This window comes from Apteryx mantelli, chromosome Z (assembly GCF_036417845.1).
Source record: "Apteryx mantelli isolate bAptMan1 chromosome Z, bAptMan1.hap1, whole genome shotgun sequence".
Lineage (NCBI taxonomy): Eukaryota > Metazoa > Chordata > Aves > Apterygiformes > Apterygidae > Apteryx > Apteryx mantelli.
This window is the reverse complement of record NC_090020.1, coordinates 6,926,989-6,947,851: the sequence shown is the minus strand read 5'-3', so window position 1 is coordinate 6,947,851 and position 20,863 is coordinate 6,926,989. Positions and strand designations below refer to the sequence as shown.

Sequence of the window (20,863 nt, the reverse complement as noted above, 5' to 3'; positions counted from 1 at the left end):
ATAGCTCAGCATCACTTTCTCATTCATGAGAAGAGAGGGAAACAGGCTGAGGAAAAAAAAAAAAAAAAAAAAGAAGGGCCAGGATATTTCTGCAGGAGGGTGAGCAGATACTGATGTGGGTATTCCCATCAAGCATCAGCCTCTCTCTGCGCTCCCAAAAGCGGGCTGTAAATCTGTGCCCAGCAGAAGCGTGCCCCATTACCCTGCTCCGTGGCAGGGGTGTTCAGTGGGACTGGTGCTTGCGGTTAACCAGGGTCCTGTTACCTGGGTCTGGTCCCTGTTCTGCTGAGACCGAACCTTTTACCTGGCAGGAAAGAACGCTTTTCCTGCAACAGTGCAAGAAAGCTGTAATCACACCAGCAACACACCAGAAGATGCAGCTGTGGCAGGATTACAACAGAACACATCTGGACAGGGCCATCGTACAGGTAGCCCAGTTTAAATCCACGACACCTGAGATCTTTTACGTTACCGCTCAGAATCAATTTCTGCCACACATCTTCTGTGTGATTTTGACCTTGTTTGAAAACTATTCACTACATTTCTGGCAGATCCATAACTTACATTTGCAGCTTAGCAAATATCAAAATGGACTTTGCATGATTTACTGGCTATTCAGTTTTCATTGACCAACCTCTTTCTTAGGCATATTAGATACAGTTTGGGTTGTCTTTCTGTTGCTTTCACATTTACTTCAAAAAGACATACATTACTTCAGATATGCTATACAGATGGAGGAAATAAAGATGTCACTACTCAGAAACTGAGGCTTGACTTTGTCAAATATCTCTTTGTCTGACAACTGATAACTGATGCAATGTAGATTTAGAGTCATGCAGGGGAGTAAGAGAATAAAACATACATGTGTTTCATAATAATACTTGAGACTAATAATTAAAAAGGTAAAATTGGTAGATGTATTGTGACAAAAATATTAGACAGGTTTTTAGAAGGTCTTCAACTGCCTGGTTATAGATCTGAGAAAGGCTTGGAGTTAGCTCTTTGCATAGCAATCACATGGAATGACTGTTGATTTGCTGCCAGAGATCAAGAACAATGCACAGACCGATCTTTTGTCACTATCATTATTTAAAAAAATATTGGATATCATCCTCTGTATTTTCAAAATTCATTTGTGCAAAGTAATCACTGAAGAATGCTTTAACCACTTGCCAACAACAGGGAAAATAATCTTTTTCAAAACTTAAAATGAAAAGCACAGTTTTAAAGATTTCACATTTGATTCAACATCTAAAAAACCCTCCCAGTGATAATACACTACTTTGTATGGCCAGACAGGACTCCTTTTTAGTAGACTTTAGTGGTATTTATAATGATTTATGAATCACTTCATGAGTTCCTGGCTTACTCATATGGGTGACTATAGATATCTACTTACACTTCTCTTCTGCCTAACAAAAGAGAAACTTGGACTTATTTCAATACAGATTTGTCCCCAAATAAATCACAGGGTGTTACTGGGGGAACTGCAAATTTAATTTTGTTTCTGAAACAATCAGGACCAGCTTGCAGCCACTAGGAAGCTGCCATCAAGAATTGTGGCTGTGCCCTGGAGCCCCTGCAAAGAGCAGCCGGCCAGATCTGCAGGAAGGTGCCCTCCCCTGCGCCTGCTGGGCACAGATGCAGCGCCGGGATGCTTTGGGAGCCATCCGATACCTCTCACTTCCCGACCGTAGCTAGGAAAAGGCATCCTGCTGGTGCATGACTAGGTCAGAGAGCAAACAACAGACAGATGGCAAAGTTAGCAAAGTTTACCTGAGCTGATGAGATTAGTTTCTAAAATGGTACATATATATGCACACATATACATACAGACATACATGCATATATATAATGTTACTAACCAGTACTGAGCAGGGCTATTTGGAAAAAAACATTTTACTACAGTAATCGTTGGCTGGAGCTGGCCCAAATGTAAATTAAACATACAGTCTGAGCAGTCTGTAGAAAGGGAGGGAAAGGGGTAAACTACAAGTAGTAGTTTATTTTAGCTGAGTGCCATGTAATACGTTGCCAGCTGTAAATGAGTATTTGGTAACAGGGAGGGAAAAACAAGCTTTTATGCCTTTGCAGCAAAGATATGTACAAGGTGCACTTTACCCAGAACCTCAAGTGGTTTGAGACTGCTTGGCTAGATAACTGGCTGTGCTGAGTTGTTTGGGCATCACAGGGCCGAGGAGGTGATTTCTGTAGGTGGAGGGTATTACAAAGAACTGGGTGAGAGGGAAGCACTTTTCTGTTAAACCCTCCACCAAGCCAAACTGTCACTGTAAACCAGGACGATGGAGGTAGGTATTATAACCGTGATACCAACTCGTCACTGTTCAAGCTGGTTGGAAACAAGGAAAGCAAGAAGGGAATCATGACTCACAGCTACGCCTGACCTACAGCTCCATGGTGGTGCTACTGCACGAGGAAATTTGGAAGAAGTGGGAAATCTAACTACTGTATACGTGCACACACATATACATATACAAACACATGACTGAAGGAAGAGGTAGCACCAAGAATTCAAATTTCAAGAATGAGACCAAAAATTGTTTATATTCATTTAAAAAATCTATAATTTGGCAGCCAAAGACATTATTTTGTAATTTCAGATACAATTTCTGAACTTCTGTTTTTAGCAGTGCTGGTACCATGAATTTCTCCTCATGCTTCTGGCTTTCTTATCTACTTGCAATTTCCCTTTCTGTGTAGCCTTGGACTATTTTCTAAGCAATTAACTGCTAAAACAGTGGCCATATTCCTGGGATATCAGAAAGCAAATAACAAATAAAGGTACAAAGATTGTCTCGATTCACCAGAAAAAAAAGTGTAAAGGCAACTTACGCTGATGCTTTTTTGAGTCCAAGAGAATCAAACTTGTCAAGTCCTTGAGAACTGCTACTCTATTCAGGGAAACAGGACTTACGACCTTTTTAATGTATTGTGGTAAATAAGCAAGACTACGCCAAAAAATGTCTGACGTAATCAACTTTTCTTGCTAACAAAAACGTGTCAAGAACCCAAACACCAAATAACCATTTGGGCTTCAGGACAGCAGCTCTGTCAATTTCATATTCCTAGCCCTTTTGTATCTGTCTGCTTTTCCTATTTGTGCTAGTTCAGAGCTGTGGAATAAAAGTGGATTTTTCTAAATCAAGCACAGTATCATTAATCTATATTATTTCAACTTCTGTGTTTCACTTTCCCCAATTACTAGTTTTCTGGGGAAAAGGTCAGTTCCAATTATTCTGTAATTCCAGTTACATTCTGCAGGGGACTAGAAACGTGACAAAAATCACTTCAAAATCACCTTTGCTAGAGAAACAAAAAGTACATTTATTAATATACTTTATTAATGTGCTTATTAACAAGGAAAAAGATGACATAGTTTACCTATAATTAATCCATGTTACAGTACAGCACACAGTGCTCCTAGCAGGAATTATCTGAGATAGGAACGATGTTACTGTGCTGGATGCAGTTTTATCTTCATTGTCCACTTTTTTCTCAACTTTGTGCTAAAAATTTGAGTGTGTGCCATTATTTACACCATTTACATTATTTACAAGATCAGACTTTACAGTTGTTTTCAACATGCTTCCAAAATGGAAATGGAGCATTAAAGCTGAAAACTTCGGTCTTCAGAGATTGTATTTTTCTTTAGCCTTTTAAACAATTTATTGGATCACGGCTCTGTTAACTGGCTGAACGTATATTGCATTTTACTGGGCTGCAATAGTTTGGGAATAGAGCAAAATGTTATGAAGTTGACACAGCCAGGAGATCAGCCTTTCATCTTATTTCGGTTGCAGTTTTGGCTAGACCGAGGACAAAACTATAAGCTGTTTGCAGCAGGTTGCTGTCTCCCCCAGTGTCGTATACAGCGCTGCACTTTCGGACAATGTTCAGTGAGTAACAATCCATGCTCACTCCCTCTTTATTGCCTTTCTATTTCTAGGCAAATCCAGAAAATGCGGGACAGTGTCACAGGTCTTTGTGTTAACCACCACCTTTGTCTTCTGTGATCTCACGGGACAGTTTGGCTCTACTCTTTATGTGATGTGCTAGTGATTTTGCAGCTCCCCAATTCGCTGTCAGTGAGCAGAACTTTCAACTGTATTACAGCAACCCAACACATTGCACTGTAAGTCCGGCTAGCCATCAATGACAACCCAGCAGATGTGGTTTAAAAACAGAGAAACAGCTTTTGCCAATCACAGCTTTTAAAAATCAAACATTCCCCCCCCCCCCCCCAATCATGCATGCATCCATTTGGCCAAAACAACAAAAAAACAATGTTGTACCTATGTATGAGACAACACACTTCACTTCACTGATTTTACGTTGAAATTGATTTTTTTTCCCAAAAAAAGTAAATAATCTTTTTTCCCCAAATAAATATTTTAGCTAATGCAAAACAAAATTTTTGTCTACGCCTTTGTTCAGCCACCAAATTTGCATTCATACAGCTCTGCTGCTCTCCACAGGTCTCACACTCTGCATAGCAATGATGCCACAGCAGGTTTCCATCCCCATGGTGTCTGGGGGAGATGACTGCATGTGTCACCAGACGTTAATTCTATATCCTTCTTTTCAGCCATTAATAAGTGTCTAAAAATCCCTTTCAAGACACAAATTCTCAAGCTTTAGGAACACAGGAACTGCTATAACAGATCAAACCAGTGGTCCATCTAGCCCAAAGAAGGGGCCAGAGGAAAAAAAGAACAGCTCTTCTGACAAGCACCCAAGCATGTGCTTTGATTAGAAGAAGAAAGAAGAGTGGAATTTAAGCAAGGGAAATGTGAGGGGCTGCGTCGAAATACAAATTCCCTGTAGACAGAAATATCTTAAACTTTATAACTTTAAAATCTCTCTCAGCATTTTCTGTGGATGTATCTGTATTAGAGAACTGAGTTTCTTCCAAATGCAAAAAAAGGAAAATGCTCGTTTGGAAAAGAGAGAAAGCAAGGAAACAGGGTGGAGAAAAATCCCAAGCTTTGCTAGGTTGGCTCTGGCCCAGGTTCAGGGTTATATCTGCTGCTCACCTCCACTCTTTAGAGCCCGTAATTGTTAGCTGTCATTTCCTCACTAACTAAAAAAGAGATAATGTCTCTTAGCAGCCAATTCTCCTAAGTGTCCCAAGTCTGTAAAGAAATTACTATACTGATTTCAAAAGATCTCTAACTACAGGCTTTCTAAGATCCGCCCCTTGTACGCCACTTACAAAGGGCTTTGTAAAGTATGAACATTAGATGTCCTGATTCCTTGGCCGGATCCCCTCAGGGGCTCTTGTGTCTGGAAGTCTGGCTTGGAGACATTTATTATTTTACAGCAGAGGCATAAAAGGAATATAACCACATACTCAAATAAGCAAACAGAAGCACTGTCACAGAACTTATTATAGCATTACAGTAATGCTAAGTTGAGCAGTTCAGTCCTAAGTCTTTCCAGTTTTACATAGCGTCTAGAAGTTTGTGTCAGACTAGGATGTGTCATGTCTCTGGGCCATACTGCTAGCCATGGTTCACAGAAAGGTGAAAAATCATATGGAGCACCATGCCCTATGCAAAAATTCTGTCCTAGTCTCATGTCTGTTAATAGGCTATTCCTTGCACAGAAGCATGCCTTAAAAAGCAAAATGTGTATGTTGGGTTTTTTTTGCTACCAAAGACAATACTATTCATGTTGATAGCAAATAATTTCAAGCACCAACAGTTTTGTGGCACTGAGTTGCATATGCAAATAACATCACATAAAAATAGAATAATTTTTCTGGGTTTTAGATAGATTATTTTTCAACTGCATTGTATGCTCCATCTTCTTTTATTATAAAAATGAGTGTAAACAAAGTCAAATATATATTCCCTTTCCTATATATGACTTTCGTGTGCTGTGATCATTTGCTATCTTCATTGAACAGTCAGTATTCAAGAGATTATTGCAAATCAGCTGAGCGCTGAAAGTTAGAACCTAACAGCTGGAACAATCAAAATGTAAGTTTGATTTTTTATTGAGCATGTTCTCTCCCCTGATGCATGCAGCAGTTTCTTGTATACAAACACTCTGCCTGACTTGCACTCAGTACATTGAGTTTTGCATACAGAATCAAAGTGCCCTAAGATAGGTCCCATGCTCAGGTCAGCTTTTCACATCAATTAGGCTTAGGGTCTTGCACTACCAGCTCTGCAGTCTCCCTCCCACCACCAGGTGGAGAAAGGTGGACGAGAAGCCTTCCATTTATTTCTCTATCCCAACGTCCATGGAGATGTGGAGAAAGTGCTTCTTTCCTTCCATCTCTGTCCCTCACACGCCTCAGTCTGGTGGCCAAAGTGGCAGGGGCACATGCTTGGCCTCGGCGCCACCAAAGCCACAAGGCCAGCATGGACTGGTTTTAGTCCGATAAACCCATGCAGTCCCAAGGGCACGCACTCATCAGTCAGCCCTGGCTCTGGAAGGACCCAAGTGCATGCTAGGAACTACAGGGAACAAATTCCCTGCTCGTACCCCTAAATCCTGCAGGTCTGCATGATGAGGTGGAGATAGATAGTGTAATCCAAGCTTGTCAAAGTCACTATTCCTGGCTCTTTGCATACTGAAGTGCTGGTTTGCTCAGTTCACATTTTTGTGTCTATCATCACACCCCCCAAAATGGTGTAAATGAGAGCCTTCTTTCGGGGGTTTTATGCAAATCATCTGTATTAGATTCAAGATGCAGTTTCTGTATTAGTTTTCATCGTAAGCATTTGTCTTAATTTGTATTACATGTTTTGTAATCAAATCAACACTGTAGCAATACTTTTTACTTTTCTGAGTATAAATTTCCATTTCTTGCATTGTTTAAATGACGATACTGGCTTTTTTTTTTTTTAAGCCAGAGCAGCTCTGCCTATGGGAAACAGCAGTTAAACCCCTTCAAAGAAATTGTACACAGTTAGGACAACATATGAGGAAGGAGAATACCAGGCTAGCTCCTTATTACTGTTATTCTGTAGAAGACAGTAGTATCCCAAGGTCTGCAATATGTTCAAGGACTTCATGTATTAAGTCATACTTTGACTGTTTCTGCTATGGTCCTCCAAAAGTCATCACCTCAGAAACATGCTAATGAGATCACTGTCTTTTATAATGAAATTAACGCTTGCAATAGCTGTTGATCTGACCCTGCCTGTTACCTGGTGCTCTGGCATTTGCTGGACACCGCTGTTGGACCCACCTGACAGAGACCTGCACTAGGCAAGAAAAGCCTCCAGGCAGGCAAGAGAGCTTCAGCAGCTCACAGGGTTTCCACAGAGGGCCAGAGCCAGTGCCAAGGAAAGAGGCTGGGTCCTTGCGGCCAGGAGCAGGCAGGGCAATGAGTCTTTAGATGAGCTCAGACGATCACGAAATGGCAATCTCAGACTGCTGTGCAATAGCCAAAAAAACCTAACTGTGGCTCCAGGTCTTTCTGAATTCAAGTGCGCAGTCTGCAAATGAAAAGTACTTTTGGCCCACTATCATTTCGCTGAGCCATTCTGTTCTTCCACCTTCCTGATATAAGGCAGAGTTAGTACGGCTTTCCTCAAATGAAATTATGCTCAGTTGTCAGTAGCTGAAACCTAGAGTACATTCTTTTCAGGTTTATAATTGGACATTTTATGCTCTCCATACTGACATTTCTATCCCTCAAGAAAATTAAACACCTTGAAATATATTAATGAAATACAGCAATTTATGCTTTAGAGTGCTAAAAGGCAGGGAGATCAGCAAAATAATGCTTTTAAGTTTCCATACATAGACAGTAAGAATTCAATAGCTTTCAAGCATGATAGTGTATCTTACTGACTTTACTACTGAAAATCTATTTACTTAGGCCCCTTTAGTCTTGCAATCTGGTAGACTTCTGTTTCAATAAACTAAGTGGAAATCTATAATACCATACACTATATAAATAATTGGAATGATTGCTGAAAATAATTTATGAAATACCTAAGAATGAAAATTAAACCACTTTCAAGCAGTTTGCTTTCATACTGCTGAAATATATAAAATCATGGAAACAGCAAAGCCCAAGGGGCTTGTTTCTAGCGAAAAAAAATTAGTCCTGAATATAAATCAAGCTCTGTAACTAGAGAATTAAAAACAAAATCCATTCATTATCCATTGCTCTTAATAAGAGAAAAGATGCCAAGTTCTTGCAGAGATACTCAGTACTGAGAGAATATTGAGAGGAAAGAGTTCAGATTTATGAGTTTCCTACTGCAGGTAAAGAGAAACACAAACCTCACAGTGCCCATTCTGGAGATGCTGCTGGGCTCCTCTGGAGTTTGACATGTCCCAGCCAGCAGGACTTGGCTTGCTCAGGACGTTGCTGGAGATCATGGTGGGGTTTTCAGGAAGTCCCTCAATGGAGATGGATGCCAGGTCCCACATGCCACCCACTGGGCTGGGATAGTCAAGTCCCTTTGCCTCTCCTTCCCCGGTCATCACCCTGGGGCAGCAACGTTTCTACCCACCCAAGCAGCTCAGTTGCTCCTCAGGCTTTTTGAAATGAAAAAAAGAAAAAGAGGTGGTCTTACCTCTCAGAGTCCACAGCTGAGAGAAGAGGTAGCTGGTGGGGAGGATGGCGAGGACTGTCCTGCACGTTACATCCCGGAGAGGGGAGGCTGGTGGGCTGGGACAAGGACACGGCTCCTGCTGCGGTGGCACTTCGGCTCATCTGGGTGCTGGGGAACATGACTGCCGAAACTGAGAGGAGGGAAACACCTCGCGTCAGGCACACGGCAGGACCGGTAGTTGACCACGTACTACCAGCTATCACCCCACCACCACTGCTCTCCAAAATCTCTAATGCTAATTCTTATCAGCTAACTGTTCTTTCTCAGGTCTTGTTTTCTGCTGAAGGGTTAAAAAAACCCCAACCATACAACCTCCCCCCTGCCAAACGAACTTCGCTGCTCCCAAATGATACTCTCCTAAAACCATGCATGACACAACTATCCAGCTTGTCTTCGGAATTTTGCTTGAATAAGCTGCGAATCTTGAAGTTCTACAGCTTAATATTGTAGAAGAAGTGATAAACATATAACAGGATATATCTTTTCAGAGCTACTGAACAAATGAAAAGCACAGTTGTGTAAGTAGTGAAATGTTCTCTATCTTCCCCCCTTCCCCTGCCATAAAAATCTTGAATTTTTTGAAGATCTGCAACCAAAGCTCAAATACTGTTATTATTGTCCCCAGATTTGCCCGGCACTATATACAAAAAAATAAACCAGCACTAACAGTTCTACAATTTTCTCTCAGGTTGCTCTTGCATGTGGTTCAAATGCCGAAAAGTTCTGAATGATTAAACAAAAAGCATTAAAGAACTCCCTCCCAATGTCCTGATAAGTTGACCCAAAAATCCTATAACCCTATTTTCAGAAGTTCCTTAAATTAGGCACTTAGGAGGTCAGACACTGATTATCAAATCCCTCTGCAAAACCAGTTACTCAATTATTTTTATTGACATCTGTGTGAAGTGGCTTATGTTGACATTGAGTGGCAGCCAAAATACTAAATATCTTAAATATTTTATGAATCATGAGGAGAAATTACACTACACAGCATGAAAATGATCTGTCATTGTTCGGCTGTCACACCTTTCAGTTTGTCTTTTAAAAGTTTAGGCCCAGTTTGTGGTATGAAATTCTACCTATAACACTTACATTTTGCTAGTGAATATTTCAGAACTAATAACCCAACCTCAATGATAAAATTCTAGAATTTAAACCAGTTCCACAAAGGGCATCATCACTGGTAAAGGATCTTTCTACGTCTAAAATATCTGTATGGAAATAGCAGAACAAACAACGTTTTAGAAGTGATCCTACCATACTCCCATCCTCAAGAAAATGGCCCCACTGGTTACAATTTTGAATGCTGCTGCTCAAGATCAAAAGGGTGAGAAGTCCACCTCATCTCTCAAGTCCTTAGTGTATTTTCGGAATAGCCTCTATGGCTTGGTAGCCAACCTTTGTTGCATGCTAGGTACTCAGCAGGTAAAACAAAATACCTAATTTAGATGCTTGTGGAGGTATTTCAAAGTTTACAGAAAGTAGGCATGAGAATATTAGACTGGTATCAGGATAAATGAAGCAGAAGGAAGAAAGAAGAAAGAAATGACCTTGTAAATTAACCATTTTATGCTTACATGCAGTGTGGACAAAAAAAATGAAGTAAGAAACAACCAAATGCCTGTTCTGGCAGAATGAGCAGACAGAATATTTAACAACTGACTATCCAAATAAAAAGAGAGAGAATTTAAATTAATCCTTGCAAAAAATAGAGTAAACTGTGTTGTTCCATGAGAAAAACATTTAAATGTGTACGAAAATACAATGGCTGGTTCAAAAACCTTGACTGGGCTTTTAGCACGATGTAGCAAGAGTTGCTCTTCCGTGTCACAGTTTCAGGTTAATGTTGTTCTCTGCTACAGCCACGATGAAGGTATTTTCCAAGGTGTGCTTGTGCTAGCCGGGCTGGGCCGCAGTGGTGGCACGCTTTCCCACAGCACTGCCCCAGCTCTGGTGGCTCTGTCCCTGCTGCCCGCACCCAGGCATGGGCAACCACTGGTTGTCTGGAGCAGCTGCTACCTCACAGCATTTGGCAACCTAAAGCCCACTGCGCTATTCACTATAGTAGCCATACCTGCTACTGTAGTACCTTTCGGCTAAGTTTCCGAGGAATTTTCCCATGCCTGTTTCTGTTTCTGACAACAAGATGGTACAAAGTGCAAAATCAGAGTTAACAATGGAAGTAGCCAGAGGGACAGGTAGGATATTTAAGGAAGAAAAAATATATATATTAGCTGCAAAAACATATTCCTGTGCAGACACAGGTACACGGTCAGAGCATGCTACAAGAGAAGGATGACGGAAGAGCTTCCTGAGAGCCCACTGCACCTTGTGACGAAACCCCACAAACATAGCACAACCCCGGATGGTTTGGGGGACAGCATGATGCCCACAGACAACGCAACGCGTCCGTGGGCTGCCCAGCCCGCTGCTGCGTGGAGGTACTGTGCTGGCAGGAGCATCTCCGTGAGCGCCCAGCGCAGTGATATCACAATCTTGGCAGCTGCTCTCCAGCAGAAATGCTGCCATTGAAATTTCCCAGTGTAGGCATGGCATTGGGCCAAGCTACCCCTTAAACCTTGTAAATACCATTTGAAAGGAAACGTTGCCAGACATTGGGTGTATACAGACCCATGGCAGTCCACTAATATATTCAGCAACAGGTGAGTTCCCTAGCAGAGTTAGTCTTAAGAGACTGACAAAAAACTTGGGGCAATATTGAAGAAGTCACTAGCTTGCTTGACCACTTTTTCTTGGGAGTCATGTGGGGTAAGGTTTTCTAGTGATGTTAAATTAGTATTGCTTGCTCATGATGATAGCAGGAAATATTTACCTAAAGGAATGGTTTTTCAATGCCTGATCTGAGTTAAACAGCCAACCTGAACGGTGTGAAACCAAGCCAATGTTTATGGCAATGAACATTCTCACTGACTCCCATATACCACCAGCTAGGTCCACACAGAAAAATGCAGAATAAGCATTAAGAATATTTAACAAAAGGCTTTTCTTTCTAGCAATACAATTTAAACTAACCCACTTAAAGTCATTTAAAAAAATACAGATATTCTGAAAAAAAAAAAAAGAACAATTTTCTGCTGTGCAACTTAAAAAACTCAAGTTATATCACAGGTTACAAGATGGAGATAGCCCTGAATGTGAACATAAGGTTGGGTTACATCCAGAGAGATCACCCAATTACAGTCACTGAGGAGTCAAGTTTTCATTTCTGGAGTTTCATTAGAAATCAGTTCATCAACAAGCAGGAATTTTTAGTGAGAGTATCTCTGCAGAGACATTTTCTAATATGTAAAGCTAAACTCACATGCATTCTAGTAACACATAGGAACAAATCAGGTGGATGGAAGAGAAAAAAACTGATCTGAATAAGATTCCTTCAAAAAAAAAAAAAAAAGACAGAGAAGTAGCATTTAAAATTTTACAGAAACCAAAGTTTAAAAAAAGATCAAATTTTTTCTTTCAATGGAGTCTGAAACCTATAATTTCATGGAACATTTTTTAAATGCAGAACTATTACCCTCCCCTGTGCAAATTACCAACAATGGTATAATTACTTCCTTGGATTTATTACAGTAAAATCACCATTCTGTCAAGCTGTTTCTGTCCCCAAAATACCTCTCCTCCTACCCCTGCCCACAGGATTTTGGGGCAGGCCTGAGAATTCTTCCCATGTAGAGAAAGAGTCTGAAGGTTTCATTTTGTAGCTCAGCATCAATTGAAATCATATGCTCATTAGTTTGCAAAACTTTTTTAATTACTATATTTAACACTGCATTTCTATAGGGAATATTTATGTCGTCCTTGTGGACAAGGCATTTAGAAGTGCACAGAAGGGAAAACCTGAAATGCCTTATGCACTTGGGAACATCAGATTCATATATCCTCCCCTCTGCCCTTGTCTTGGGTGCCCATACCTCTCTACAGGATTTTCTGGGCAGAAATATGTGTGCATGGGTTGTGTTGAGCCTTAGGTGGTAAACCCAGCAAATGTAAAACATGCTGTAGATATTGTACTGATCCTGCCAGTTCATCTGCAAGTCTGACGACTCCAGTATGCATGCATTGAAAGAGGCCATCATACTTTAAGAAATACTGCAGAAGTCAAAATAACATTATGAAGATGACCCTATCTCCAAAGCTGGCCCATCATGTGGGTTGCACTGATGCTATCTATGTCTTTTTTGGGGTGGTCTGCAGGCAGAACAGAGCTCCTGGAGGCCTCCAGAAAGCTTATAAAGTCCCCCCGGACAAGACTTTAGGCAGAAGAGGAAAAAAAGTTCAGGGACGCACCTTGTGCAGTAACCCAATCTAGTTCTTTCTGGAGACCTCTTTGGTCTATCTCTTTTGAGATCCCCTGTCTCTAATATTTAGGAATCACAACACTTAGAACATATAGTGTTTTTGTGATCAAGATCCTTCACACGCAAGCATTGACCTAAGATATAATACTGTCTACTAAGAATCCTTTTCTCTACAGCTCAGAAAACTGGAGAAGAAAATTAAGAAAGTCACTGCAAAATCACCAGCCGAGTCAGAATAAAAATATCAGAGTTAGCTTACAGGTAACTTACTGGCCTTTGAAAAAAATGGTAAGATGGCTACTACCAAAGAAATCACAAAACAGCCCATATCATGAATAAGATGTGCAGTTCTAATTTTTGAACATTCTTTGATTTCAGTGAATGCTTACAGCACACATGCTAATTCTAAACACTCTGATGTAAGTACCAATTTTTTAATAACAGGATTATCACATAAGCAGATGAAATATCCTGGCAAGAAACACTTTGTGAGCTTAGGGGTAAATTTTGCACGCCCACCTAGCTAAAACTAGGGGCTTTTGCTGAACAAAATGGTAGAGGTGCCGGGGGAACACGATCCCTCCACAACAGGAGGACTCCTCTCCCGGCCCAGCGTCTTACAACGTCACTTACAATCAGTAAATGTTCTTTCCCTCACAAGGTGAATTCAACCTTTATTGTGCAATTTCTGGAATACCAGTAAGCTACATCAAAATGGAGATTATAAACTCAGAAGCAAAACTGCAGAAGAAAGGGAGAAGTCTGAAGGAAAAGAATGACTCCTTCTTCAAACAGCCAAGATAATGATCCTAACACTTTGCAAACCCCTGTAGATATACATGGCATGTATATGCACTAAATAAAACTAAGCAAACACCTACAATGTCTTCTTCCAGTCTTCTCAGTAATGCTCTTGTGATGCCTAGTGGTTAGGGAGCTGAGGCCCCAGCTGCTTGTATAACATACTTTCATTTTCCCTGTGTAAGTCTTCAGTCCTCTGCCTGTCTGTTTTATCTACCTACTGTCCTATCAATATCACAGACGTAAACTCCTTTGGGGAAAGAATTTCTTGTTTAATGTGTGGAGCACCTAGCTCAATATTATTTCACTGGGAAGAAGAAAAGCACAGAGGGAAGAGTTACTTAAATAAAGGACATCTTAAGTCACAGGTATAAAGTAGGTGTATCTAAGTTTCACAATACTGAACCATAAGACATTTAAAATACAGTGAGAACCTTATTGAAAAACTTTCTGTAAACTTGCCTTACAAATCTATTACTCTTCCAGCTTTCAAAGAAAATCAGGCACTTGAAAAGCTCTAGCAATGTATTTTGTTTGTTTTGGAGCACAGAAGAGTGTGATATCCAGTAATTATTTATATGTGATACATTCTGGTTTATTCTTAAATATGAAATGGTCAATTTTTAACAAATAGAACACAATAAAAATAAAAATATTTTGCATTGCCTCATTTATAATTCTTTCAGTATTAGGGATTCCAGATTGCGGACATAAAGTATATTGATAAAAGTGCATAGTAGAAAACACATCATTCATATGTTCTCATTAAAAATGAACGAATTGCTCAAATTTTCAGTCTATGAACTGCAAAAATCAAAAAGCCTAGATATTTTTTAAAATGAAAACCTAGATTCTACCAGAAATTTTGCACATCATTAGAAACAGGCTTTGAATTTTTGTTTTAGATAACATGACCATGCTTAACCCTGGAAGAATATGTATGCAAACTTAACTTTATACCTGTAAAAGCAGAAGGCTCACTGACCTCAGCAGATCTGCTGTTGTGAGGATAATTAAGGACATATGTTTACATATATGCAGGAGCACAACTTTAATTCATCTGAGTCCAAATTTACTTTCTTTCACAGAAAAACACAGATCATAACAAACATAATATTCATTACTCAGAAAATTGACACAGAATGTATACTTAAAAGGAATTCTCAGATATTACAGCTTATGTAAACATGTCTTCATTACCATATGCTTTTGGACATTGTTTTTATTTTCCTCAGAATATAAGAGGATGCTTCTATATAGTATTCTATAAGAGTAATCTGATTTACCGTTGGCTACAATTTCAATAATTTTTTTTTTTTTTAAGCAAAGGATCTGTAATGTTACTCTATTAAATTCATAAGTTTATCCTCTGCTCAGATTTTTTTTTATAAAGTCACATAGGCTCTGATAAAGCAAACATTTATGCAGTCTTAATTTTAAGTAATACATGCATAATCAAAAGATTACTGTTGTATTTTCATTTAAACATGTCTGTGTTTGCAGATTTTGTGCCTCAGAATGGAGGTTGTTATAGGCATTATTGTACTTTAATAATCACAAATGGACTAGCGGCTAAATGTTCACTTTCAGATATTTATTCTGTATATCTCTTAGGAAAAGTGAAGTAAAAACTACCTTGGCTTTAAAAGTACATAACCTAGAAGAAAAGCAACCTCCAAGTGAGAAGTTTGATTTAAGCCTATTGGTGGAATAGATATCTGTTCATGTTTCTACTTGAAAAGTAGCACAGATACATTTCAGCTATTATGCCTCCTCTAAAAGTTCCCAGTAAAAGTTATATATTTTCTTTTTCAGACTGTCTCAAAGTTTTTCTTATATTTAGAAAAGATGCCATTGTTGTTTTTTGAGAAATTGGAAAAGCAGCTTTTCTAAGGAACCACACTGAAGCTTTTTGACGTTTTGCTTTTCTATCTTGGGGTATGAATAATTTTAAGATTGTCATTTCCCAAAATATAATTCCCTCCCTGTTGGAGTTATCTCACTTTTCCACATAGTATATTATTATCTAGCAACCCTGATGAGTAGTTAATGAAACAATTTATTTCAACTGGATTGGGTCCTTGTCAAAATGAAGTGACATGGATTCATTTATTCCTGACACAATACCCTAAGCTAATTGATGCGAAACAACACTACTTGTTTTCTCTGCACCAAAAAAATAAAGCTAGGAAAAATGTGTTACGTTATGGTTAGGGGCAAACACTTGTGTAAAGGAAACCAGTTTATTACTAACAGAGAAAATACTGCTGATAGAGGTATGTTGACTAACTCTGATAGCACAAAAAATGCTGCACAGTAGGATGCAGTGACAAGTAAGGCAAAAAATAAAATCAATAATTATACTAAAGAATCATCAGTAATGCTGGAAATGCCAAATATTGAAAAACAAGGCATGAATGAGATTACAAAACCTCATGACACACCTCAGAAGTCATTTATGGGCTACAGACAATTTTCAGGTAAGGGCTGGCTACAGACGATCACTTTATTTGGCTTAGGATACTGAAAAATTATCAGGCACAGTTCGTTCAAGCCACTATCAGCCTAGATTTGGACTGATCCAACAGTCTGGATTTTAAACATTTAAGTAGAGTCTAGAAGCCAGATTTGTAAAAGAGCTCAGTGCTCAAGAGATTTCAGTGGAAACTTCCTGTGAAAATGTTTTGGAATACTGTTCCCGTATGTCTTCCGTGATATCTAGGCACTTGAAAGGACAAGTTCAATCTTTTCTTCTCTCACTGTGAGTTTTGTATTACACTAATGCCAGTAATTCATTTTTTTAATCTAAACTTTCCCCAGTATTCAACTCCCTCTCAAAATACAATAAACCCCCCCCCCCACACACACACGTAAGCAACACCGTGTTACTGCTATAATGTGGTAGAGGTTCCCTGCCCAAAACCAAATCTTTAAAATCTGAAATTTTCTTTAGCTCTCAGATAACAGGTGCTATATTCTGACTATGATCAGACTAAGGCATTTAAAGGTTGACAGCATACAAGTGATAACAAATATTTTATAAATTAGGATACAGCCAATGTAAGAAACATAGCTTTCAATTTCCTGGTCTTTTTCAATATAAATCTACATCAACACAACCCAGCATGTAGTTCACAATAGCCTTGACAAAAGCATATTGAGAACTGCCATGTTTGCAAGCCTCTTAGTGAAATAAAACCACTTTTTCAAGTGGCCACTTCAGATAATGTCACTTTCACTGCTGCACTTATCGTTCAGCCAACCCCTTCACCTGCTACATCTGCTTCTCAGTTAAGACTTGGACTCTCAGCTGTACCAGGGTAAAGTCTATTAGAAGATGTAATGCATTCTGCCTGACAGTTAAAACCAGATGTTTTCACAAGTATTAAAATGCCTCATAAAAAATGTTAACATGCTGCCCACCGTTGTGCTGAACTTTGAGATGTATTATCACTTGTAACTTCTCAAATGCTTCAAATTCAGCTGAAATGTGAACAGCCATTGCATGTTTAGCCAGGCATGAGAGTTATGTATTTTAATAGGAAAATCCCAAATACTTAACTGAAGCAATAAAAATAGGATTATCACTTTTATGGCCTAAATGTGTTTATTGGCATATTCAGAGTTACACAAAATATGAGAGCTCACAATGCAGCATTTTAGTTCATTGATGTAGATCTATTAGAAAACTGATATGTGATCGATGAATAATGAAGAGGAAAAATATTCCTTTAATTCTACATGAAGCTTAACGAGCTCAAGATGCCTACATGGAATGGCAGAAATGAATTGCTAGCAGAAGCCAAATGCCCACAGGCAAATACAGTCCTCTTTGTTGTGGTAGGTCTCTCTATGGACAAAATCAGATTCATCATCCCACCCCTCCCTCAAAAAAGATGTAAAAATCTGATTAAAATCTGTCTTTTCATATTGCTTTGCAAGTTCTACCCTTCTCATGAGATGATGACGATTTTAGAGGACATCCTATGCTGCAAAAACATCCCTAATCTTAAGCAAGCAATAAATACTGCAGACTTTTTTTTCTGTTCCTTTCCTATACCTGGGTAGATATCATGAAGCGGCCCTGGGGACGGTCCCACGGTATCTGCAGCATCGTGTGGTGAAGGGGCTGGCTGGAGAGGCTGGATTGCGAGGCAGTCATTCAGGATGTCCTGGTCAAGCTCTGAGCTCGATCGCAACTGAAACACAGGATGAGGAAGGAGAAATCGTTATTACAAGGACAAAAAAAAGAAATAAAAAAGCCTTAAGACACTCAAAAATTGCAACGAAGACACGTTGAGGGGTTAGTGGAGGAAATGGAGCGCAAACAGAATTCTTCTCCCTAAAAACCCTTGAAAGCAGCTGTTGCATTATAGCTGTTTTTTTTTCAAATCTGAGGAAGGAAACACTTACAAGACTGCACTCAGGACACGGGCAGCATGTAGAGGGAGGGCCTGGGGCAGGTGGACCTACAGGTGCTCTCTTGCAATATGCTGCAGGAGCTAGGAGAGTGTCCTGGCTCACGGAGATCTGTTAAATGACTGAGATCTTTCGCATCAGCAGAGTGATGCTACAGAAACATAGGTATTTTCCTGCTGGCGTAGTGCCCCGAACAGGCTCGCGGACGGGTCAGAGGAGCATCAGCGTCAGCAGGAACGAGGGGCTGGGAGCGAGCAGCCGGCAGGGAAATTGCTCCGGGCGGTCAGGGCAGAAGTGGCACCACTTCAGAGGGAACGAAGCTGCCTTGAGACCACACGGCTAACGTGACCGGGAGCGTGTGCTGTTTGACCCGACCGCGAGCTGCTGCCGCGGAGCGGGGCAGGCGAGCTGCTCCCTCGCCTCCGCTCCTCCCAGCGGCGCCCGCCGCGGCTCGCCTGATGCCTCATCCACCAGCAGCACCCAGTGGGGTAAGTCTGTTTATCCGGCTGATCCGGCAGGAAAATAAGTAAGCAAGAACATGAGAACAGCTTCCCTTTGGATGCACCCGGACGAAGAGGCTCAGCCGGAGGCTACGACGCCTTATGAAGCGCAAGGGGGAGAAGGGAGAGGGCCCCTTGCAGCAGCCCCGCAGGAGGCTGTCACGCGACGCTGGGGCGGCTGGCAGATGGTTTCTGCTGCAGGCTGCTGGCCCTGACGTCTGTCCCAAACCCTGCCTGATGCTGCCGCCGTGTACGACAAAAATATGCTTGCTCCCGGCAGCATCCTCAGCTCGCAGCCCCTGAAGGCATGGGAAAGGAAGGGTTGCGCGTGTATGCGAGTGGGGTGCTGGAGCGGCCACGATGCAGATAAATATCCCGCCCGGTCACCCGTGCTGAAGAAGAGGTATTCTTCTGGGGAACAGCCGGCTGGACAGAAACTTCATTTCGGCAGAGCACGCGGGCTGCGGGGTTTCCCTAGTCCTGCAAAGGCGCACTAGGATTTCGTCTCAAATCTTCATAGAGATTCCCCTTCCCTACGAGACCCGTTTTTACCCTGAAACAATTTAAAAGGCTTCTGGTGAGGCACGCCAGCACAAAGCTGTTGCAGCAGAGCGGAGAGCTGGTCGCGCACATCCCAAGTGCCAGATGTGTGGGACTGCAACGGAGATATTGCACACCCAGAGCTCTGTACGCACAGACAGCCCATGCCCTAAGTTATTCTTTCTTTTAACAATTTAATGAATGCTTATTATGCCTGAAGGCAAGTGACCTTTATTGGGTTTGTTCGTTATTCAAGAACTTGTCTGAAGTGTGCTGACAGAGAGAGACAGGGAGGGTGAAGGCAGAGGAGAGGGAGGAAGAGAGAAAGGGAGCAAGATTTCCCTGCCAGTTGCTTTTCATTTATCATCCATATTTACAATCTGCTCTTGGGTCCAGATGTTTCTTCCAGGGTAGCATGGATGGTTGTCTGTTTTCTGTTATCCACAAGTTCTTCTGTTTTTGCTGCTATCACTAGTAATATGGCTTTTTTATGAAATTAAGTGCATACGATTCTAAATGCCAAAGGTACCTAAGTTCAAATTCTTATCAATCACATTCTTCATAACATAAGCATCACATGATTCTAAATTTCTCTGGATCCTAAGATGAAAATAAATATGAGAAAATCCTACCTCTATAAAAAGGTCAGGATTTTATCACATAGAATAAAATTTACAGAGCTTTCCTGTGTAAAGTGGCTTGTTTCCAAAAAATTTTTTTTTTCTTTGTAAATAAGGAACAAATCACCTCTCTACACTCAGAAGGCATTATTTATGGAGGAAACAGTGAGCATAACAAGGAAACGGGAGCTAAATATTTACTCATTAAATACAAGCATTAAATAGAAGTAATAGCCAAACATCCTTAAATCTGTTATATATATTTCTCTGTTTTGCACTGTTTGGGGATTTGTTTTGCATTTGCAAACTCTTTGACACTGAGAATAAATCTATCATGACAATCTGTGCTGACATAATTTTCTGGCCTGCACAACAGTCAATACTAAATAAATACATTCAATACAAAGAACAAACAAACAAAAAACAGGATCAGCAACACAAAACCAGTAACACTGAGAAACGAACACTGGAAGACAGCTCTGATCTGATTTCTGAACATGGTTCTAAAAGCATGCACTAATTATTATTGGTTCACATTTAGAATATTTTCTTCAGAGCCACGAGGCCTAGAAATACAGCTTTTACACACATGTGCACAGACACATATACACACACTCATGCATGCATGTGTGTATAGATTGTATATTATTGTATATTATAATATCTGTTTTTATAATGATAATATATTTATTTAATACATGTATAATGAAAAATCCTGAGCAAGAGGTGGATATTACACTGATCTGTGCAACTGCAAACACAAACTGGTAATTCAAATTGCCACTAAAAATGCTACCGCAGATCTTCTATAAACCTCAGTGGAAAAGAGGCGCTGGGAATAACTACACTTTTCTGTCACTCCAGGGTATGCATGTGAGTTGCTGTTGAAGAGTAACCCTTGCTGCACCATCTGAAACGGTGGGGTCTGCTCCATTCCCCACCACTGCGTTTCCCCCCAAGAGACACCGGGATGGTTCTCCGGCTGCCGGGTCTGCCTGTCTCTGCCCCCTCGAGCTCGCCCCAGGCTCTCAGCCCCTGCCCAGGCCTTTTCAGACCTCTCC

The 20,863-nt window shown here is 40.5% G+C and overlaps 1 protein-coding gene across 1 annotated transcript in view; it reads right to left on the bottom strand.

The window, feature by feature from the left end:
* Positions 1-20,863, bottom strand: part of GLIS3 (GLIS family zinc finger 3) — a 156,171-nt gene that overhangs the window by 11,773 nt on the left and 123,535 nt on the right. Inside the window, exons 6-7 of the mRNA XM_067315222.1 lie at positions 17,784-17,922; positions 8,565-8,733 (exon numbers count right to left, since the gene is read on the bottom strand). Coding sequence (XP_067171323.1) covers positions 8,565-8,733; positions 17,784-17,922 — 308 coding nt within the window. The remainder of the gene's footprint in view (positions 1-8,564; positions 8,734-17,783; positions 17,923-20,863) is intronic.